The following is a 21,291-nucleotide window of genomic DNA, read 5'->3' as shown; positions in this document are numbered from 1 at the left end:
CCACCGGCACGGAGGCCAGGCGAAGCTGGCAGCAGCCACAATCGGATGGTGCTTTTTACGTGCCACCAGCATGGAAGCCAGTCGGGGCAGCACTGGCAACGGCCACGTTCGGATGGTTCTCTTATGTGCCACCGGCACTGGTATCACAGCTACAATTTCCATTCATGTTGATCGATTTTGATTTTTGATTTTTTGATTTTCACTTGCCTCAACAGGTCTTCACAAGTAGGGTTTTGTGTCCCAAGAAGGAAAGGTATGCATAAGTGGACTGAGGCCATGGGTGATGGTCTCACTTGTCCTGCCGGGTCTTCTCACACATAGCATGCTTCCAAAGGTCTCGGTCACTAGTCATTTCCTCAGTGAGACCTAAAGTTCGAAGGTCGTGCTTCACCATCTCATCCCAGGTTTTCCTGGGTCTGCCTCTTCCACAGGTTCCCTCGACAGCTAGGGTTTGGCACTTTTTCACACAACTATCTTCATCCATTCTCGCCACATGACCATACCAGCGCAAACGTCTCTCTTGCACACCGCAACTGATGCTTCTTAGGTACAACTTCTCTCTCAAGGTACTTACACTCTGTCAAGTATGAACACTGACATTACACATCCATCGGAGCATACTGGCTTTATTTCTTGCGAGCTTACGCATATCCTCAGCAGTCACGGCCCATGTTTCACTGCCATGTAGCATGGCTGTTCGTACACAAGCATCATACAGTCTACCTTTTACTCTGAGCGAGAGGCCTTTTGTCCCTAGCAGAGGTAAGAGCTCTCTGAACTTTGCCCAAGCTATTCTCACTCTAGCAGTTACACTTTCAACACACCCGCCCCCGCTACTGACTTGGTCACCTAGGTAACGGAAGCTATCAACTATTTCTAGTTTTTCTCCCTGGAATATGGCTTAAGTTGCTCTCTGCGCATTTTCAGTGTTTATTGCTCCTGAGCATCTGCCACATACAAAAACTATCTTCCTAGTTAGCCTTCCCTTGACGTTGCTGCACCTCGTGTGTCCATAGCTTACACTTGGTGCATCTTATAGAGTTTCTACCTACGCCTTTCCTACAGATCGAGCAAGGCCATCTACCTGAAGGCGTTTGTGACTTGTCTACCTTCCTACTTATTAGGATATATATCTATATATATATATACTCGTGCCGGTGGCACGTAAAAAGCACCATCCGTTCGTGTCCGTTGCCAGCGTCGCCTGGCCCCCATTGCCGGTGACACATAAAAGCACCATCCGTTCGTGGCCTTTTGCCAGCCTCGTCTGGCACCTGTGCGGGTGGCATGTAAAAAGCACCCACTACACTCACAGAGTGGTTGGCATTAGGAAGGGCATCCAGCCGTAGAAACACTGCCAGATCTGACTGGGCCTGATGAAGCCTTCCGGCTTCACAGACCCCAGTTGAACCATCCAACCCATGCTAGCATGGAAAACGGACGCTAAACGATGATGATGATGATGATATATATATATATATATATATATGGCAATCCCTCGTTTTCGGTCTGACTTGTAATAATTGGTAATTTCCATGAAATTTTTTTATATATTTACTTTGGTGACTTCCATATTCATGACTTGAATAGTAAAGCTCACCCACACCGCGTATGTATTTATGTATGTACGTGTATATGAAAGACAAGGACGGACTTAAGAGGTGGCCTGAGGGGCACGTGCCCTCCCCTCTAGAAAAGAAGTGTGTCCTTCTAAATAATGTTATTAACCCTTTTCTCCTGGAATGGTATTCCCTTCTGACCTTGTGCCCTCCCTTCAAAAACTTCCTGGGACCGCACCTGAAAGACAATGGGTGTACATGGGTGTGTATGTGTGCATGCTACCCTCTGTTTAACTTTGTGGGCGCTCACATGTACATCTGTTATCTTTCATATATATGTACATTCATAAATACACACACACACAGGGGTTGAACTGCATGTTCAAGCCTAAATGCAACATTTGTGGGGTCACAAGCCTCCTCAGAGCCTTCTGCCCCCAAAAGATAGGAGGCACGAAGCCAATCCCACTATCTAAACAAACCCTCAACAACAGAGATAATATGCCACACATGCAGCCTCATCAGGTGAAACACAAAGACAATAGAGATAACCACCCAGGGTCTCTCCCAAACCAGCACTCCATCTACCCCTCTCTCAAGCACATGCTCACACAAACACAAGTACACTTATGCACCCCTGAGACGGACCCCAGACACTGGTTCCTCCACATCCTGTAGCAAAGACGAGGGACCACAAAAAAAAAAAAGACAATGCAAAACAAAAGGACTTGCCCCTACATCAATACTTGAAAGCTCCAGTGTAAAGAACACAGACATGTCTGAAACAACACCACACCCACCAACACTATTGCAACCCCACCTTGCCCCATAAAGAAAGCACACACAACAGTCAACCACAGAGCCAACAAAAATTTGATGGCTCACAGCCAGAAATAATGAAATTGTGAAAGGCGGTGCAATATATGACACCAGCACTCTTAGGGTCCTGGAAAGTTTAATGTTGGTACAAATGCCAGTAAAGACTTACATAAGCATCAGGGCAACTTCCCCCAATGATGTGGGAAACCCTAATAGACTTTTGCAGGGTTTCGTAGAGAAACCACAACCAGATATGGAGCCTGGGGCACTGAGCTGCTAACAGTACCGGAAAGGTAAGTAGTCCTGCTCCTTTTTCTTCTCTCTCAACACTTTCAGGCCAAAATGTGGTTATCAGAGTGATTTGCATAAATGTCTGTGGCCTGAGGTCACCCTGGAAGCAAGGTCGCTTGCTCAATGAACTCAGGTCACTAGGGTTGGATATGTGATAGAAGCCAGTGAGACCAGGATTTCTAAAGCACACAAACTAGTCCCCATTTTTGAATATTTTGTGAACTATGCATCTCTTAGTTGGCCTGGAATAGGCAGCAAAGTGACAGTAATGTTTAGGAAAGGACTGGATCTCAAAGTATGGATGGTCTTCTTGGAATTAGAGGGCAAGTTGGTGGTCCTGGATGTGAGCAACAGCAAAAGTGGTGCCTTCAAACTAGTCCCTGTATACACTTCAACAGGGGTGGGGCAGCCAGATTTCTTCAGATGTTTGAAGGTTTTCTTTGGGATGTCACGCTCTTTAGTGCTAGTGGGCAAATGGAAGGCCATCTTGGGCACATGCCTAGGCAGGGTGGGGCTAGCTGATAGAGGGAGGTGTAAAAGCCTCACAAATCTGCTCAGTTGCTTGACAGGTACCAACTGGATTTCTCAAATGCACCTATGTGGACATGGGCAAACCACATAGGGTTTTCCAGATCATATCTGGATAGAATATTTTGTAGGCCTGTAGATAGAAGTAATATAAGTTGTCCACAGCTCAAAGTTCTGAGCTACACAGACCACAAAGCTGTGATCTGTATGGTTGACATACGCAGGAACTAGCAAGGCCAGGGGCCACATCGGGTTCCATTGCCTGTTTTGGCTTGGTTTCTATGGCTGGATGCCCTTCCAAATTCCAACCACTTTACAGAGTGTACTGGGTGCTTTTTACATGGCACCAGCAGCCACACCATGCTTTTTGAATGGAACCTTGGTTTAGAATCTCAATTATGTTGCCGTGGGCAGTCTTCTCAAGTACCCTATCATCTCCTTCATAAGGTTCCACATTTCGAGATCAGCCTTTACTCCTCTGTTCCACACCAAAAATCTTTGTCTGGTTCTGTCCATCAGGTACAATTCATTCCCTCAAAATATCCAAGTTGAATAACAACTTACGTCAGGGAGATTATCTGAAACAGACAATCAGTACAGTTCTATATTTAAGAGATGAGGAATTATGTACATTATTTACATTTGACAGATATTTCTCCTCATCTTGTTTGTTGTTAATACAACGTTTCAGCTGATATACCCTCCAGCCTTCATCAGGTGTCTTGAGGAAAGTTTGAACTTAGGTTCTCATTCCTAAGGAATTTTTCGATGTTATTATAATTATTATTCAGATCACTGCTTCGAATTGAACTCAGAGGTTAGTAGCCCATGCTCTTAACCACTACGCCATATGCCCCAGGCAGTGACCTGAATAATAATTATAATGTCTTGGTATAAAAGATGGGCTACAGCAAATATTCTGCTCAATACCACAGATTTGCTTGTCAGTTGTTTGACTGTAACCAGTTGAGCATGTCCCTTAGTGGCACATATCTCTGAGCATGTCCCAGAGATATGTTTCTATCTACCAAATCCACTCACAAAACTTTGGCCAGCCCAAAGTTATAGTAAAAGACACTCAAGGTGCCATGAAGTGGGACTGAACCTGGAACCATGTGGTTGGGAAGCAAGCAAGCTTCTTACAACACAACCATGTCTGCACCTATGTGTGTGTGTGTTTTTATATATATACATACACACACAATATACATTATTGAGCTGTTTTACTGTTGGATGCCCTTCCCACCCTTAAACCATACCTGTTTTCAAAAAAAAACAAAAACAAAAATTTGACTTCAGATATTTATTTTATTCTTTTTCTTTTGTTTTGTGTCTGTTTTTTTTTTTAAATCTGGTGCCAAATGTCCATACCAACAGCATCAGATCCTTCCCCTCCATCCTGCTTCGAGCAACACTTATTTTTCATGTCTTTGTTGCTGTGATGAAATATCTACAAACAATGAATGGAATTACTGTGACAGCAGCTCAACCCAGTTCATTCACGTATTGCTTTGCTTTCTCGCGCACAGCCTCTTGGCTTTCTTGGTCACCGCTCTTCTCTTCAAAGTCTAAATAACGTTTGTAGAAAAATTTCATTTTACGAGAGGAAAGCCTCAAGTTTGTTACTCGTTGAAAGAGATGCCTGAAAGAATTGTCAGAAAAAAAAAAGAGAAATTAATGTAAAATAACCAAAGGTGGATGCCATTAATTGAAAAGTTAACTGTTAATCTGTTCACTAAAAAGTTAACTGTTAATCAGTTAATTATTTCCTAATGTAACGGAAGTTATGGATAAACCGTTAACGTTAATTTTTATTATAGAAAAAAATTTAGAAATCAGTTTTTGCTTTTAAACCACATCTAAACACCTTTAAAAAGTACCAAAACTATAAAATCTGTTAACTTCAATTCAATTGAAGTTAATTAGTCCAATAATTATTTCTGAAGTTAACTTAAAAGTCAAATTGTTTACGAAAATGTTAACTTCATTAATTAACCCTTTAGTGTTTAAACCGGCCACATCCGGCCCAATATATTATACATGTTTTATATTCAAACTGGCGATATCCAACCTCTCACACCTAACCTACAGTGACATTCTAAAAATAAACATTCACATCATTGAAACCTTAAAGCTATAAGATAATGCATGATTAATTCAAAACAATTTGAGTGAAAAAGTATTACATTTAACAGAATAATCTGAACACTAAAGGGTTAAAGTATAAAACAAGAATATTCGAACTGGATATAGTCGGATTAAATATTTAAAGATTAAACAACAAATAAAGAGCAAAATATGTCAAACCTGATTTGTTCTTTATCGTCCAGTGACATTGCCATATCGATATAAATGGACCAGAGGTCTGTTCTTCGTGGGTAATTACTGATGATATTTTCAAATATCGTCGTACCACGCTGGGTGTCTCCGTATTTAAATTCCAGCTGTGCAATTTTAGAAACCAATGTTACATCTGAAGAAGAACCAAAAGTTTATTTTTTCTTTTGATGTTTGAGTGAATTTAAAAAAAAAATTTCTTTTTATCTTATAGTGAAGAGAGATGTGGAAGTTGTTGTTAGTACTTTAGTGAAGTCGGTTGTATTTGTAATGAATGTAAGGAGACGTGGCTGTGTGGTTAAGAAGTTTGGTTGCCAACCGGAGAGTTTTGGGTTCAATCCCAATGAGCAGGCAGGTGTTTTCTAATATAGTCCTCGGCTGGTCAAAGCCTCGTGAGCGGATTTGCATGTGCGTGTGATTGTGTGAATGTGTGTATATGTAGGTGTGTGTATGCTTGTTTTCCCTTGTCTTGAAATTGTGTGATAGCTGTAAATGAACATCCAGTCTGTTGTGTAAAGCATGCCTGGCCATTGGGAAACATCACCTTGCTTGGAAGCACGTGAGGGTTGGTGACAGGAAAGGCACTCAGCTCTAGAAAATCCACCTTAATAAATTCTGTCTGACTCATGCAAACACGGAAAAGTGAATGTTAAATGATATATATATATCAATGAAGGCATCGAGTTGGCAGAATCGTTAGCACGCTGGGCGAAATACTTAGTGGTATTTCGTCTGCCGTTACGTTCTGAGTTCAAATTCAGCCGAGGTCGACTTTGCCTTTCATCCTTTCGGGGTCGATAAATTAAGTACCAGTTACGCACTGGGGTCCATATAATCGACTTAATCCGTTTGTCTGTCCTTGTTTGTCCTCTCTGTGTTTAGCCCCTTGTGGGTAGTAAAGAAATATATATATATTCTAAGGGCATCCAGCTGTAGAAACGTTGCCAGATAAGACTGGAGCCTGGTGCAGCCTTCTGGCTTCCCAGATCCCCGGTCGAACAGTCCAACCCATGCTAGCATGGAGAACGGACGTTAAACGATGATGATGATGATATATATGTGTATGTGTGTGTGTGTCTAAATAAAAATGCATGAGATTGAAATGTCAAGACTTACGATTTTTCTTGTCGATGACTTGTACAGCTTTCTCAATCAGTTCCCTTCCTTGCTCCAAGAAACTGTTTTTGTAACAAAATATGGCAAAGTGAATCCAGACATCCTTCTCTTTACGGAACCGCTTCAGTAAAATATCATAAACATCCTTTGCTGCCTGAAAAAGTGGAAACATTTTTGTTACATTTACCATTGACAACAACAGTTACAACAGCACACACCTGTCTCTGTCTCTGTCTCTATATACATGTCTACATATTTGGATGTCAACATTTTGTTTAGGCATTGCATGGCTAATAACCTTGTGCAGAAATAAATATACATAGGCTTCAGAACAAAGTGTTAATAAGGGAAAAAAAAGGGAGCACTCCTTCGGTTACGACGACAAGGGTCCCAGCTGATATGATCTACGGAACAGCTTGCTCATGAAATTAACGTGCAAGTGAATGAGCAATCCATAGATATGTGTACCCCTAACACAGTTCTCAGAGAGGTTCAGCGTGACAAGGCCGACCCTTTGAAATAAAGGTACAACTCATTTTTGCCAGGTGAGTGGACTGGAGCAATGTGAAATAAGGTGTCTTGCTCAAGGACTCAACACGTCGCCGGGAATTGAACTCATGACCTTACCAATCGTGAGCCGAATGCTCTAACCACTAAGCCAAATGAATAAACGATTATCTTATGAACTTCATTAGCTCATAAGACAATCGTTTACTCCTTTGATATCTCATTTTCTTATTTGTATTTTTATTGACTCTTTATTTCAATGCCTCCACTCCTCTCAAAGATTCCTTGTTTTGCAAAGATATTTGGTGACCCTGCCTGTGCTGGTGCCACTTAAAAAGCATCTAGTCCGCACTGTAAAGTGGTTGGCATTTGGAAGGGCATCCAGAGGTAAAAACCATGCCAAAACAGACCTGGCCAGTGCTGGCACCATGTAAAAAGCATTCAGCCCACTCTGCAGAGTGGTTGGTGTTAGGAAGGACATCCAGCCATAAAAACCCTGCCAAAAACAGACACAGAAGTATGTGGTGCAGGTTTCTGCCCGGCTGGCTCCTGTCGAACAGTACACCCCATGCTCGCATGGAAGGAGGACGTTAATCGATGATGATGAATGATGATTTATGTTTTTCACAGGAAGTTTGTGTTGGATGTGTGTGTATGCTGTTGTTGCAGGGTTATGATCTGGACTACAGTAAACTGAGGAGCTGTGACACAAGCAAGGGTTGTGACATAAGCCATGTGGTTAAGCAGCTTTTTTCCCCAACTAAATGGTTTCAAGTTCAATCTCATTGCATGGTGCTTTGCTTTGAGCAAGTGTCTTCAACTAGAGTTCTGGGGCTGACCAAGGCCTTGTGACTGTTTCAGCCAACAGAAACTGAATGAAGCCCATGTTTGTATCTTCTTGGCTTGACATCACGTGATAGTTGTAACTGAGTAAAATGAGTGTGACAGCCACACAAGCTGTATTATTTATTTCCAATATTCTGCAATAATGTATTTGGCCATGAGAGAAATGTTACCTTGCTTGGAAATAGGTGAGGGTTAGCAACAGCAAGGGCATCCGGCCAAAACAAAACCTGCCTCTACAAATTCCGCCTGACTCATGCAAGCATGGGAAAATGGACGCTGGATCATGATGATAATGATTTAATGCAAGGTTTATGAAGTGACGTATGGTGGGATCAACATGAAATGAAGACATAGTAACTGTTTTGGAAGCACTCCGTCGGTTACGACGACGAGGGTTCCAGTTGATCCGAATCAACGGAACAGCCTGCTCGTGAAATTAACGTGTAAGTGGCTGAGCACTCCACAGACACGTGTACCCTTAACGTAGTTCTCGGGGATATTCAGCGTGACACAGAAAGTGACAAGGCCGGCCCTTTGAAATACAGATACAACAGAAACAGGAAGTAAGAGTGAGAGAAAGTTGTGGTGAAAGAGTACAGCAGGGATCACCACCATCCCTGCCGGAGCCTCGTGGAGCTTTAGGTGTTTTCGCTCAATAAACACTCACAACGCCCGGTCTGGGAATCGAAACCGCGATCCTATGACCGCGAGTCCGCTGCCCTAACCACTGGGACATTGCGCCTCCACATAGTAACTATATACTAGTATGCATAAGAGAAAGCGAGAGAGGCAGACAGACAGGGGTTTTTCAACCTTTTTTATAGCAAAACTGCCCAAGACCACTCATGGATCTATGATACAGACTTCCAATCTTAAAGTGAACTAAACTAAAACATTCCATAAAAACTTCATATTAATTTATATTTCCAAACTCCAGTTTAATGAAGTTATTTTATTAAAATTCCCCATCGTCATTGCTTAATGTCTGTTTTCCAAGATGGCATGGGTTGGATGGTTTGACAGGAGATGGCAAGCCAGAGAACTGCACCAAGCTCCAATTGTCTGTTTTGGCATGGTTTCTATAGCCAGATGCCCTTCCTAATGCCAACCACATTCCAGAGTAGAGCTGGGTGTTTTTTACGTGCCACCAACATTTATGTAGTAGTAGTAGTAGTATGAGTGCATTCACCATGGTCCCGACACAAGAGCATTTTACATGGCACCAGCACCAGCAAAGGACATGCCAATATGTATGGATGATTTTACTGAGATTCACCTGTCTTCTCACATAGGGTAAATTGCCACAAGTTCCAATCCCTTTTCATCTCCTCAGTGAGACACAACATCTGAAGATCCTTTCTCACCATTTTGTCCCATGTCTTCCTGGATCTACCCCTTCCACAAGTTCCCTCCACAATTAGAGTTTGGTGGCCCCCGTGCCAGTGGCAGGTAAAAAGCACCATCCAACCATGGCCGTTTGCCAGCCCCGTCTGGCACGTAAAAAGCACCCACTACACTCACGGAGTGGTTGGCATTAGGAAGGGCATCCAGCCGTAGAAACATTGCCAGATCAGACTGGGCCTGGTGCAGCCTTCTGGCTTCCCAGACCCCAGTTGAACCGTCCAACCCATGCTAGCATGGAAAGTGGACGCTAAATGATGACGACGATGATGAATTAAAGCAAAAGGCAGTGTATTTTAGCAAGAATTCAGTAACGAAAAAGTCAAACCAAAGATTTCTTACTTGAATTTTCCCTGATTTTATGTATATATTCACAAGTTGTTGGTAAACCTTCAGAGGCTGGTTTTGCTGTAGCGCTCTCTGCAGAACTGCATTTAGATTCTCTTTGTTTCCATATAAGTTTTCAAGGTTCAGGTAAGCAATCCAAACATTAAATTTCTCTTGCTCTTCCCTAAAAAAAAAAAAAATCAGGAATGAAGCTATAAATTAGTAATCAATAATTAGTTTTGTCCTTATCCATTGTGAGTTTGAATCCGGCTAGGGCTCACTTTGATTCCCGTATCCTTCAAAAATGAATAAAATAGGCATTTACTAAGCATAGCGCCGGTGCCGGTGGCACGTTAAAAGCACCAACCGATTGTGGCCACTGCCAGACTCCCCTGGCACGTAAAAAGCACCCACTACACTCGCGGAGTGGTTGGCATTAGGAAGGGCATCCAGCTGTAGAAACACTGCCAGATCAGACTGGAGCCTGGTGCAGCCTCCTGGCTTCCCAGACCCTGGTCAAATCGTCCAACCCGTGCTAGCGCGGAAAACGGACGTTAAATGATGATGATACATGTGTCTGGTCAATCAAACATGTGGCCTTATGCCCGAAGTGAAAAAAAAAATTCTATTAGACATATGTATGACTATGTGGTTAAGAAACCTGCTTTGCAGTCACATGGTTTCAGGTTCAATCCCACAGTACAGCACCTTCTACTATACAGACCTGGACTGAGCATTGCCTTGCGAGTGAATTTGGTAGATGGAAACTATGTGGAAGCCTGTCTTATACATAGATGCATACATATGTGATGTTTGTTGGAGAGACAAGAGCCATCTAGTCATCCAAGGATGGCTGATGACATGATTGAATAAACACAAGTATATGCTCTGTTCACTTTTGAAGGATAAGGGAATCAAAGTGAGCCCTAGCAGGATTTGAACTCACAATGGATAAGGACAACACATGCTGGCATGGAAAGCAGATGTTTGTTGGAGCAACAAGGGCCATCTAGTCATCCTAGGATGGCTGATGACTTGCGTAGTGAATTCATTTAAAGTGAAAAAGGGTTGCACACCATCAACCTTGCTCTCTCATTCATGGTCATCTTCAGTCCAGTGACAAGACCCCGGGTCAAGACAACCCGGGATGGAGACTGATGCAGTGGATGATCAAGATGTCTTACTTGCCACATCATGCTCTCTGCACTCCACAATGCATGGCTGTACTTGTTTTGCACTTCTCCCCGTGCCGGTGGCTCGTACAAAGCATCATCCGATCATAGCCGTTTGCCAGCCCCGTCTGGCACCTGTGCTGGTGGCATGTAAAAAGCACCCACTACACTCACGGAGTGGTTGGCGTTAGGAAGGGCATCCAGCCGTAGAAACATTGCCAGATCAGACTGGGCCTGGTGCAGCCTTCTGGCCTCCCAGACCCCAGTTGAACCGTCCAACCCATGCTAGCATGGAAAGCGGACGCTAAATGATGATGATGATGATGATGTTGAAACATGGAGGTTTCTTTTGCAGAGTCCACCGGATCCAGTTTTTACATACATAGGGGCAGGTAAGCCCTAATATGCTAACTAACCCACAGCTGGGATCTTGACAGGTGCTACTATTACAGGTCAGAATAGACCTGGGATCAATAGTGGCTAACACGTGCTTCTGCACTTCTCAAAATTCTGGAACTCCCAAACTAGGGATGCAGTTTAAAGTCGTACCCAAGATTACACCCACACACACACAAAAATATATTCTTTTATTTTTTTTTACCTGTTTCAGGCATTTGACTGCAGCCATGCTGGAGCACTGCCTTAAAGTCTTTTATTTGAAGAAATCTACCCCAGGACTTATTCTATCAGTGTCTTTTGCCAAGCAGCTAAGTTACAGGGACATAAATACATCACCACCGGTTGTCAAGCAATGGTGTGTGTAAACGTGTATATATATATATATATATATATATATATATATATATACACGATGAGTTTCTTTCAGTTTCTATCTACCAAATCCACTCACAAGGCTTTGGTCAGCCAAAGGCTATAGCAGAAGACACCCAAAGTGCCACGCAGTGGGACTGAACTCGGAACAATGTGGTTAGGAAGCAAGCTTCTTATCATGCCTGTATGTATTAATCTGTCTATGAGTATGGACAGCTTCCTTAAAATGCTTACCATAGGCTACAAACGTACAAAGAACTACTAAAAATCTCACCGGAATAAGATGGTCTTCAGAGCTCTCTCTGCGATGGATCGTGCCTTGTCAATCTCAGCTGTTTCCAAATGGAAAGCCATATACCGTAGCCACAACATAGAACTATTTGGTGAATGGAGGAGAAGACGGTCAAAATCATCAGCAGTTTCAGGCAGTTTTTCTCCAATGACCCGTTGACGTTCAATCTGAAGGAAGTCATCAAGATAACAGCATTAAGGATAATAATAATGAAGATAGCAACAATGATTAGTCAATGTTTGATTTCAGGAACATAAAAGAACAAAACTAAATATCAGTGCTCAGCAATTTCTGACGATATTATTATTATTATTATTGAGTTCAAATCCTGCCGAGGTCGACTTTGCCTTTTATCCTTTTGGGGTCGATAAAATAAGTACCACTTGAGTACTGGGTTTGATGAAACTGACTACCCACCACCCCCAAATTTCAGGCCTTGTGCCAATATTAGAAAGGGTCATCATCATCATCATTGTTTTTATTAATACTATAAACAATTTCTAATTTTGGCACAAGCCTATCAATTTTAAGAGGAGGGGGTAAGCTGATTATATCGACCCCAGTATTTCACTGGTACTTAATTTATTGACCATGAAAGGATGAAAGGCACATTCAACCACAGTGCAATTTGATCTCAGAGCATAAGGGCAGATGAAATGGTGCAAAGCATTTTGCCTGGCGTGCTAACGATTCTGCCAGCTCACTGCCTTAATAATAATAATGATAATAATGATGATAATGATGATGATGGTGATGATGGTGATGATGATGATCCTTTCTACTATGGGCACAAGGCCTGAAATTTTGGTGGAGGGGGATGAGTCAATTACATCGACCCCAGTGTTTCACTGGTGCTTATTTTATTGACCCTGAAAGGATGAAAGGTAAAGTCAACTTCAGCGGAATTTGAACTCAGAACGTAGCTACAGATGAAACACTGATAAGCATTTTGCCCGGTGTGCTAACGATTCAGCTAGCTTGCCATCTTAATAATAATATTGGGTTGGTGCATAATTATTGCGGCTATTTTCAACAAATTTTATTCAACAAAAACATCTTTAAATGACGGTCTGGCAATCTGCCAAGCAAATGGGAACCACACACACCACATAGCATTTACCTTCGCAGCCAGTAAATTCAAATTATAAACTAATGTAAAGTGGTTACAGCTGGAATGAATATGAGATGAAACAGAAACAGAAGCTGAGAGAGGGCCATGTTTAACTTGATCAGAATGGAAATCGATCAATGGAAATTGCAGATGTGTTACCAGTGCCGGTGGCATGTAAGAGAACCTTCCGTTTCGCGACCGTTGCCAGCACCGCCCCGTTTCATGTCCGTTGCCAGCCTTGCCTGGCCCTTGTGCCATCCGTTCGTGGCCGTTTGCCAGCTCTGTCTGGCACCTGTGCGGGTGGCACGTAAAAAGCACCCACTACACTCACGGAGTGGTTGGCGTTAGGAAGGGCATCCAGCTGTAGAAACACTGCCAGATTTGACTGGGCCTGATGAAGCCTTCTGGCTTCACAGACCCCAGTAGAACCGTCCAACCCATGCTAGCATGGAAAACGGACGCTAAACGACGATGATGATGAAACTGGCCATTTCAGGGCCCAAATATGCTTTTTGTTTTATGTTCAAACTGGCCAGATCTAGCCTTTCACACTTACCCTTGACTGTCATTCTAAAAACATACAATCCCATCATCAGAATCTCAAAGCTAAAAGATGTTGCATAATTAATTCAAAGTAATGTCAATAAAAACATTCTACAAGGACAGAATAATCTGAAAGCTAGGGGTTAAACCAACCATATCTGGGACAAATATTCTACTCGTTTCATGTTCTATCCAGCCAGATCCAGCCTTTCACACCTATTCTACAATGTCATTCTAAAAATATACTCTTTTACTTGTTTCAGTCATTTGACTGCGGCCATGCTGGAGCACCGCCTTTAGTCGATCAAATCGACTCCGGAACTTATTCTTTGTAAGCCCAGTACTTATTCTATCGGTCTCTTTTGCCGAACCGCTAAGTGGCGGGGACGTAGACACACCAGCATCGGTTGTCAAGCAATACTAGGGGGACAAACACAAACACACACACACATATATATATATATATATATACATATATACGACAGGCTTCTTTCAGTTTCCGTCTACCAAATCCACTCACAAGGCATTGGTCGGCCCGGGGCTATAGCAGAAGACACTTGCCCAAGATGCTACACAGTGGGACTGAACCCGCAACCATGTGGTTGGTTAGCAAGCTACTTACCACACAGCCACTCCTGCGCCTATACAATCACATAACTGAAATATCAAAAGCTATGAGATAATGTATGACTAATTCAAAACACTGAATGCTAAAGGGTTGAACCAGCTCAAATATTCTACTTGTTTTATGTTCAAAGCTGCCAGATCCAGCCTCTCATACCTACCCAACAATGTCATTCTATAAGTATACAATGACATAACTGAAATCTGAAAGCTATGAGATAATGGAATAGAAAGGGTTCATGAGGGAGAAACAACCTATGTACTTACTTCATATAACCTTTCTTCTTCCTGTTTTTTTTCAAGCTTCCTAGCAGCTTTCTTTTTCTTGAGAAGTTTCTGTAAAATTAAGAATATTGCAGGTAGATAAGAAAACAATAATTTGTACAGGAGATGTGTATAAACGATCAATAATTGATTTAAATGAAGAAGATGCAATTAGAGGTAGGAACAGGTAAGAGATTTGGTTAGGAGTCAGTCTGTCCTGATTTATCAAGTTAACATCACAATAACTTTACAAACACTTTATATGTGTGTATGTATGGGTCAGACGGTTCGGCATGGAGCTGGCCAGTTGGAACACTGTCCAGGCTCTGATTGTCTGTTTAGGGAAGGTTTCTATGGCTGGATGACATTCTTAATACCAACCACTTTACGAAATGTGCTGGGTGCTTTTTACATGACACTGGTCCAATTGCAATTTATGTGGCATTGGCAGAAGTGCGTTTTATGTGGTACTGGCCCCTGCAAGACAAACACCTCTCAGCTCGGAGAGGGAGTGGAGGCGTGACCATAAAGGACATGCCTGTATGTATGGAGGGCTGCAATTTTTCTTAGCTTGATGTGTCTTCTCAAATACAGCAAATCGCCATAAGTCCTGGTCCCTTGCCATCTCCTCAGTGAGGCTTAGTGCCATAAGTCCCGGTCCCTTGCCATCCCCTCAGTGAGGCTTAGTGCCATAAGTCCCGGTCCCTTGCCATCCCCTCAGTGAGGCTTAGTGCCATAAGTCCCGGTCCCTTGCCATCCCCTCAGTGAGGCTTAGTGCCATAAGTCCCAGTCCCTTGCCATCCCCTGAGTGAGGCTTAGTGCCATAAGTCCTGGTCCCTTGCCATCCCCTCAGTGAGGCTTAGCGCCATAAGTCCCGGTCCCTTGCCATCCCCTCAGTGAGGCTTAGCGCCATAAGTCCTGGTCCCTTGCCATCCCCTCAGTGAGGTTTAGCACCATAAGTTCTGGTCCCTTGCCATCCCCTCAGTGAGGCTTACGCCATAAGTCCCGGTCCCTTGCCATCCCCTCAGTGAGGCTTAGCACCATATGTCCTGGTCCCTTGCCATCTCATCAGTGAGGCTTAGTGCCATAAGTCCTGGTCCCTTGCCATCTCCTTAGTGAGGCTTAGCACCATAAGTCCTGGTCCCTTGCCATCCCCTCAGTGAGGCTTAGCGCCATAAGTCCTGGTCCCTTGCCATACCCTCAGTGAGGCTTAGCATATGAAGAAAACAAATCAAAAATACTTACACCTGTAGATGATTCTTCATCCTTGTCTTCGCTCATTTCAACGTCGTCATCACTGCTGCTGACATGACCGTTCTGGGTTGTTGGGGCAACGGCTTCATTATCCCAGTTGAAGAAGACAGGAGGCATAACTTCAATTGGCTTTAGAAAGGAAAAAAAGAGAAAAAACACAAGATCTGAGTATTTGTTGACATTAAGTTGATGCCCATCACTACAGGATGCACACACGACACACACACACAAATAATTATGTAGGGGAAGGAAATACATTATAAAACACTTTGCCCAAAGTGTTACTCAGTGGGAATGAACCCAAACCCACATGGTTACAAAGTGAACACTTAACCACACAGTCATATCTGTGCTTTGGATTAAACGTAGAAAATAAAGTATAATGAATAATCATAAAGGACAGGTCTGAAGGAGATTAATACAGGGTTGGCCAAAAGTCAGCCGACAGTAAATCAAAATTCCATAAATACTCTTTTATTTGTTTCAGTCATTTGACTGCGGCCATGCTGGAGCACCGCCTTTAATCGAGCAACTCGACCCCGGGACTTACTTATTCTTTGTAAGCCCAGTCCTTATTCTATCGGTCTCTTTTGCCAAACCGCTAAGTTACGGGGACATAAACACACTAGCATCGGTTGTCAAGCAATGCTAGGGGGACAAACAGACACACAAACATACACGCACACACACATATATATACACATATACGCCGGGCTTCTTTCAGTTTCTGTCTACCAAATCCACTCACAAGGCTTTGGTCGGCCCGAGGCTATAGTAGAAGACACTTGCCCAAGGTGCCACGCAGTGGGACTGAATCCGGAGCCATGTGGATGGTAAGCAAGCTACTTACCACACAGCCTCTCCTACGCCTATACACAATACACAAAATATTTTAACAATTTTTTAATACATCATCATCATCATCAACATTTAACGCCCATTTTCCATATTGGCATGAGCTGGCCAGCTGGAGCTGTCTGTTTCGGCATGGTTTCTGTGGCTGGTTGTTAACCATTTTACAGAGTGTATTTTATGCAGCGCAGCATAATTCCTGATAATACTTAATTACTTTTTTACTCGTTTCAGTCATTTGATTGCGGCCATGCTGGAGCACCACCTTTGTTCAAATAAATCAACCCCGGGACTTATTCTTTGTTAGCCTAGTACTTATTCTATCGGTCTCTTTTTGCCGAACCACTAAGCGACAGGGACGTAAACACACTGACATTGGTTGTCAAGTGATGGTGGCGGGGGGACAAACACAGACACAAACGACAAGCACATACATACATATATATATATATACACACGATGGGCTTCTTTCAGTTTCCATCTATCAAATCCACTCACAACGCTTTGGTTGGCCCGAGGCTATAGTAGAAAACACTTGTCTAAGGTGCCACGTAGTGGGACTGAACCCAGAACCATGTGGTTGGGAAGCAAGCTTCTTAATAGGATTTTTTTTTAATGTGGGGGGTCTCGTAGAGTGAGACAGAGATTAAAGGGGTGCATGGGCAAAATATGGTTGAGAACCACTAGATTATATGAAACTAGCAGTATCGCCCGGCGTTGCTCGAGTTTGTAAGGGAAATAACTATATAAGCATTTTTAGAGAGTTATAGCAAAAAAATGCATTAAAAATGGAAAAAAAAATGATGGTAAATTTTTTTTTAAATCGTTGACTCATCGTAGACATTTTTAGAGAGTTACTTCCCTTATATAATAGCAAAAAAAATGCATTAAAATGGAAAAAATGATGGTAATTTTTTTTAAAATCGTAGACGCGCGCTAATACTCAGACGGGCTCGATATGAATCACGACTATAAGATACCCGGTTTTGGTTAAACTGCACCGCAAAATGTGGGAGTAGTTAGGAATCTAAATCGTAGGAGACAGACACACAACTTGACTTTTATATATAAAGATATTCAATTTTATAGCATACACAGCCAGGCACATGCAATATAAGAATATGCTTTGCACTCACTCACCACCTTTTCTTATTTTTTTGAAACAGAATTTACCTTTTCAGGTCCAGCTTGCACTTCTTTCCAGTACCGGCAGCATCATCATCATCACTACCAATGTAACCATTAGACTTTCGTTTCATTGCTGTTTTCTTCTTCTTCCTCGACTTTGAGCTTTCCGGGAGTGTGGGGTCTGTAGTATCAACATCCATTGCTTCAAACAGCTGACTACCTTTATCACTAATTCTTGCAGTTTTTGGTTCACTGAAAACATTCAGAACGAAATCCATTTTCGATGCATTTACTCAGCGGAAAAACACAGAAAGTAAATTTTAATGATGAGCATTTAGTTGTCTGATCAACTGGATTTCTACTTATCAAAGCAACATGTGTGAAGGCGGGTGCTTCAGTACAGTTGTTCCCAACCCTTTTATTTAAATGAGTTTTCCCATGGACCCCTTTTAACCCTTTAGCCTTTAAACCGGCCATATCCGGCCAAAATAGTTAATCTGTTTTATGTTCAAACTGACCAGATCCAGGCTCTCACACCTGCCCTACAATGTTATTCTACATTAAGTAATTACACCATCAAGATCTTGAAGATATGAGATAATTCATGATTAATTCAAATCAATGTGAATCAATAAGCATTATGTTTGATAGAATAATCTGAACACTAAAGGGTTAATATGCTTATCCATATGTGTATATATCCTCCTCATCATCGTTTAATGTCTATTTTCCATGCTGGCATGGGTTGGACAGTTCGACTGGGGTCTGGGAACTCGGGAGGCCATGCCAGGCTCCAATCTGATCTGGCAGTGCTTATCCAGCTGGATGCCCTTCCTAACACCAACCACTCCGAGAGTGTAGTGGGAGCTTTTTACGTGCCACCGGCACAGGGACCAGGACGGGCTGGCATTGACTACGTTCGGATGGTGCATTTTATGTGCCACCAGCACAGGAGCCTGTTGGGGCAAGGGGGCTGGCACAAACCACGTTCAAATGGTGCTTTTTACGGGCCACCGGCACAGGGGCCAGGAGGGGCTGGCATTGACCACGTTCGGATGGTGCTTTTTATGTGCCACTGGCATGGGAGCCAGTCAAGGCGGCACTGGCATCGGCCACGTTTAGATGGTGCATTTTATGTGCCACCGGCACAGGAGCCTGTTGGGGCAAGGGGGCTGGCACAAACCATGTTCAAATGGTGCTTTTTACGGGCCACCGGCACAGGGGCCAGGAGGGGCTGGCATTGACCACGTTCGGATGGTGCTTTTTATGTGCCACTGGCATGGGAGCCAGTCAAGGCGGCACTGGCATCGACCACGTTTAGATGGTGCATTTTATGTGCCACCGGCACAGGAGCCTGTTGGGGCAAGGGGGCTGGCACAAACCATGTTCAAATGGTGCTTTTTACGGGCCACCGGCACAGGGGCCAGGAGGGGCTGGCATTGACCACGTTCGGATGGTGCTTTTTATGTGCCACTGGCATGGGAGCCAGTCAAGGCGGCACTGGCATCGACCACGTTTAGATGGTGCATTTTATGTGCCACCGGCACAGGAGCCTGTTGGGGCAAGGGGGCTGGCACAAACCACGTTCAAATGGTGCTTTTTACGGGCCACCAACAGAGGGAGCCAGTCAGGCGGCACTGGCATCATCCACAACTACCATTACCATTTGATTTTGATGTATATATGAAATTTTGAATTTAGTTCATGGACCCCCAGTACTGCCTTTGTGGACCATCAGGGTCCGCAGATCCCAGGTTGGAAACCACTGGTCTAGTAGGTAGGGTGTTGCACTTATGATTGCAAGATTGTGGTTTCAATTCCCAGACTGAGTAATATATTGTGTTCTTGAGCAAAACACTTTATTTGATGTAGCTCCAGCTGGCAGAAGTTGAGTATTACTGCAAGGGACCGGCATCCCATCAAGGGGGTAACAAAAATGTCACACGCGGGTGGCACCTAATAAGCACTGTTCAAGTGTTGGGCCTCATGGAAGCAGTGACAGGTGACTGAGACCTTTGGCAATATACTGTGTTTGTATAGACCTGTGAAGTCAAGTGAGACCATAGTTGCGGTCGATGCCAGTGTCATGCTGGTGGCACATAAAAAAAGGGGTTGGTGTTAGGAAGGGCATCCTGCTGTAGAAACCTTGTCAAGTCAGATCGGAACCTGGTGCAGTTCCCCGGCTTACCAGTTTTCAGTCAAACCTATTTCTTTACTACCCACAAGGGGCTAAACACAGAGGGGACAAACAAGGACAGACATAGGTATTAAGTCGATTACATCGACCGCAGTGCGTAAATGGTACTTAATTTATCGACCCCGAAAGGATGAAAGGCAAAGTCGACCTCGGCGGAATTTGAACTCACAACGTAACGCAGACGAAATACCGCTAAGCATTTCGCCCCGGCGTGCTAACGTTTCTGCCAGCTCGCCGCCTTATTTTTTCAGTCAAACCGTCCAACCCATGCCAGCATGGAAAACAGATGTTACATAATGATGATGATGATGGCAGAAACCGGCCCTGTGACTATGACAAGGGAAGGCATTTTATCCTTTATCCTGTCCACTCAGCTGTAAATGGGAACCCTGCAAGAGACCAGCATTCTGTTCGGGGCTGGGGGATATTGACCTTCCCCCCACTCCAGCCAGAAGGGTGACACCATTCAAAAACTGCAACAATAAAAGGAAGTGCATTGCTACTAGGTATGTATAACAACATCCAATAGTCTGATCAATACAGTGAAATTAACATGTTACTGGCTGAGTATTCCACAGACATATGTACCCTCAACCTTTTAGCATTCAGGTTACTCTGTTTAACCCTTTCATTACCGTATTTCTTTTGAGATGCTCTGTGTCTCTTTCAGTTATTTTAAATATAACAAAGCATTTAGTAAAATAACTTAGTTACCATTAAGCTAGTGTTAGGAACATAAATTGTGACTAAGGATAGGTGGAAAATTTTAATTCAAAACTTAAGAAAACAAGACATTTGTACTACAGAGCCAGAAGCAGTTTTGGCCGGGTTGGTAACGAAAGGGTTAAGAATTGTTTCTCTATTGTATATTTTAACCCTTTTGTAACCATGTTGCTGTTGAAATGCTCTGTGTTTCTTTCAATTAATTTTAAATATAACAAAGCATTTAGTAAAATAACTTAGTTACCATTAAGCTAGTGTTAGGAACATAAATTGTGACTAAGGATAGGTGGAAAATTTTAATTCAAAACTTATGAAAACAAGACATTTGTACTACAGATCCAGAGGCGGTTTTGGCCGGGTTGGTAATGAAAAGGTTAAATGTAACGCTTAGTTATTCACATTGCTTTGAATTAATCATGCATTATCTCGTAACTTTGAGATGCTAACAGCATCATTGCTAACTTTTAGAATGACATTGTAGGGGAGGTGTGAGAGGCCAGATCTGGCTGGTTTTAAACATAAAACAGAATATTTGGGCTGAATCTGGTCGCTATCATATTTCTGTTGAAACACTTTTTTTTTTCTAATGGATTTTGAAAATAATGAAAAATTCTGTAAAATAATTTTGT

At 42.9% G+C, this 21,291-nt stretch overlaps 3 protein-coding genes across 5 annotated transcripts in view; all 3 read right to left on the bottom strand.

Moving 5' to 3' along the window:
- Window positions 1-4,485: 4,485 nt before the first annotated feature.
- On the bottom strand, window positions 4,486-6,837 carry LOC118767510 (protein RRP5 homolog). Its single transcript, XM_036512199.1, has 3 exons — window positions 6,651-6,837; window positions 5,505-5,670; window positions 4,486-4,839 (listed from the first exon to the last, which is right to left on the bottom strand). Exons 1-3 carry the CDS (start codon window positions 6,820-6,822, stop codon window positions 4,683-4,685), a joined length of 495 nt encoding a protein of 164 aa, XP_036368092.1. The 5' UTR covers window positions 6,823-6,837; the 3' UTR covers window positions 4,486-4,682.
- Window positions 6,838-8,875: 2,038 nt separating this feature from the next.
- Window positions 8,876-15,157, bottom strand: LOC115223121 (protein RRP5 homolog). Its single transcript, XM_036512109.1, has 5 exons — window positions 15,101-15,157; window positions 14,512-14,580; window positions 11,949-12,133; window positions 9,747-9,915; window positions 8,876-8,890 (listed from the first exon to the last, which is right to left on the bottom strand). The coding sequence occupies exons 1-5, from the start codon at window positions 15,155-15,157 to the stop codon at window positions 8,876-8,878; spliced, it is 495 nt and encodes a 164-aa protein (XP_036368002.1).
- LOC115223284 (protein RRP5 homolog) overlaps window positions 14,543-21,291 on the bottom strand; it is a 50,283-nt gene continuing 43,534 nt past the window's right edge. For all 3 annotated transcript variants that reach the window (XM_029793792.2, XM_036512195.1, XM_036512196.1), the window contains 3 exons: window positions 17,788-17,994; window positions 15,754-15,891; window positions 14,543-14,580 (listed from right to left, as the gene is read on the bottom strand). In XM_029793792.2, the coding sequence (XP_029649652.1) occupies window positions 15,786-15,891; window positions 17,788-17,994 (313 nt within the window). In that variant the 3' untranslated portion in view covers window positions 14,543-14,580; window positions 15,754-15,785. The remainder of the gene's footprint in view (window positions 14,581-15,753; window positions 15,892-17,787; window positions 17,995-21,291) is intronic.

This window comes from Octopus sinensis, linkage group LG22 (assembly GCF_006345805.1).
Source record: "Octopus sinensis linkage group LG22, ASM634580v1, whole genome shotgun sequence".
Lineage (NCBI taxonomy): Eukaryota > Metazoa > Mollusca > Cephalopoda > Octopoda > Octopodidae > Octopus > Octopus sinensis.
The sequence above is the reverse complement of the archived record's forward strand: the minus strand, read 5'-3'. Positions and strand labels throughout refer to the sequence as shown.

Bases quoted from the DNA above. Each gene is read 5' to 3' on its own strand.
- LOC118767510 (XM_036512199.1), bottom strand. From the start codon at position 6,822: ATGTTTCCACTTTTTCAGGCAGCAAAGGATGTTTATGATATTTTACTG. The intron at 5,671-6,650 runs GTAAGTCTTGAC...GTTCTTCTTCAG, and splicing joins AGTCATCGACAAGAAAAATC to ATGTAACATTGGTTTCTAAA. The intron at 4,840-5,504 runs GTTTGACATATT...CAATTCTTTCAG, and splicing joins GACGATAAAGAACAAATCAG to GCATCTCTTTCAACGAGTAA.
- LOC115223121 (XM_036512109.1), bottom strand. From the start codon at position 15,157: ATGGCACTAAGCCTCACTGAGGAGATGGCAAGGGACCAGGACTTATGG. The intron at 12,134-14,511 runs GTAAGTACATAG...GACTTCCTTCAG, and splicing joins AAGAAGAAAGGTTATATGAA to ATTGAACGTCAACGGGTCAT. The intron at 9,916-11,948 runs GTGAGATTTTTA...TTTTTTTTTTAG, and splicing joins CTGAAGACCATCTTATTCCG to GGAAGAGCAAGAGAAATTTA.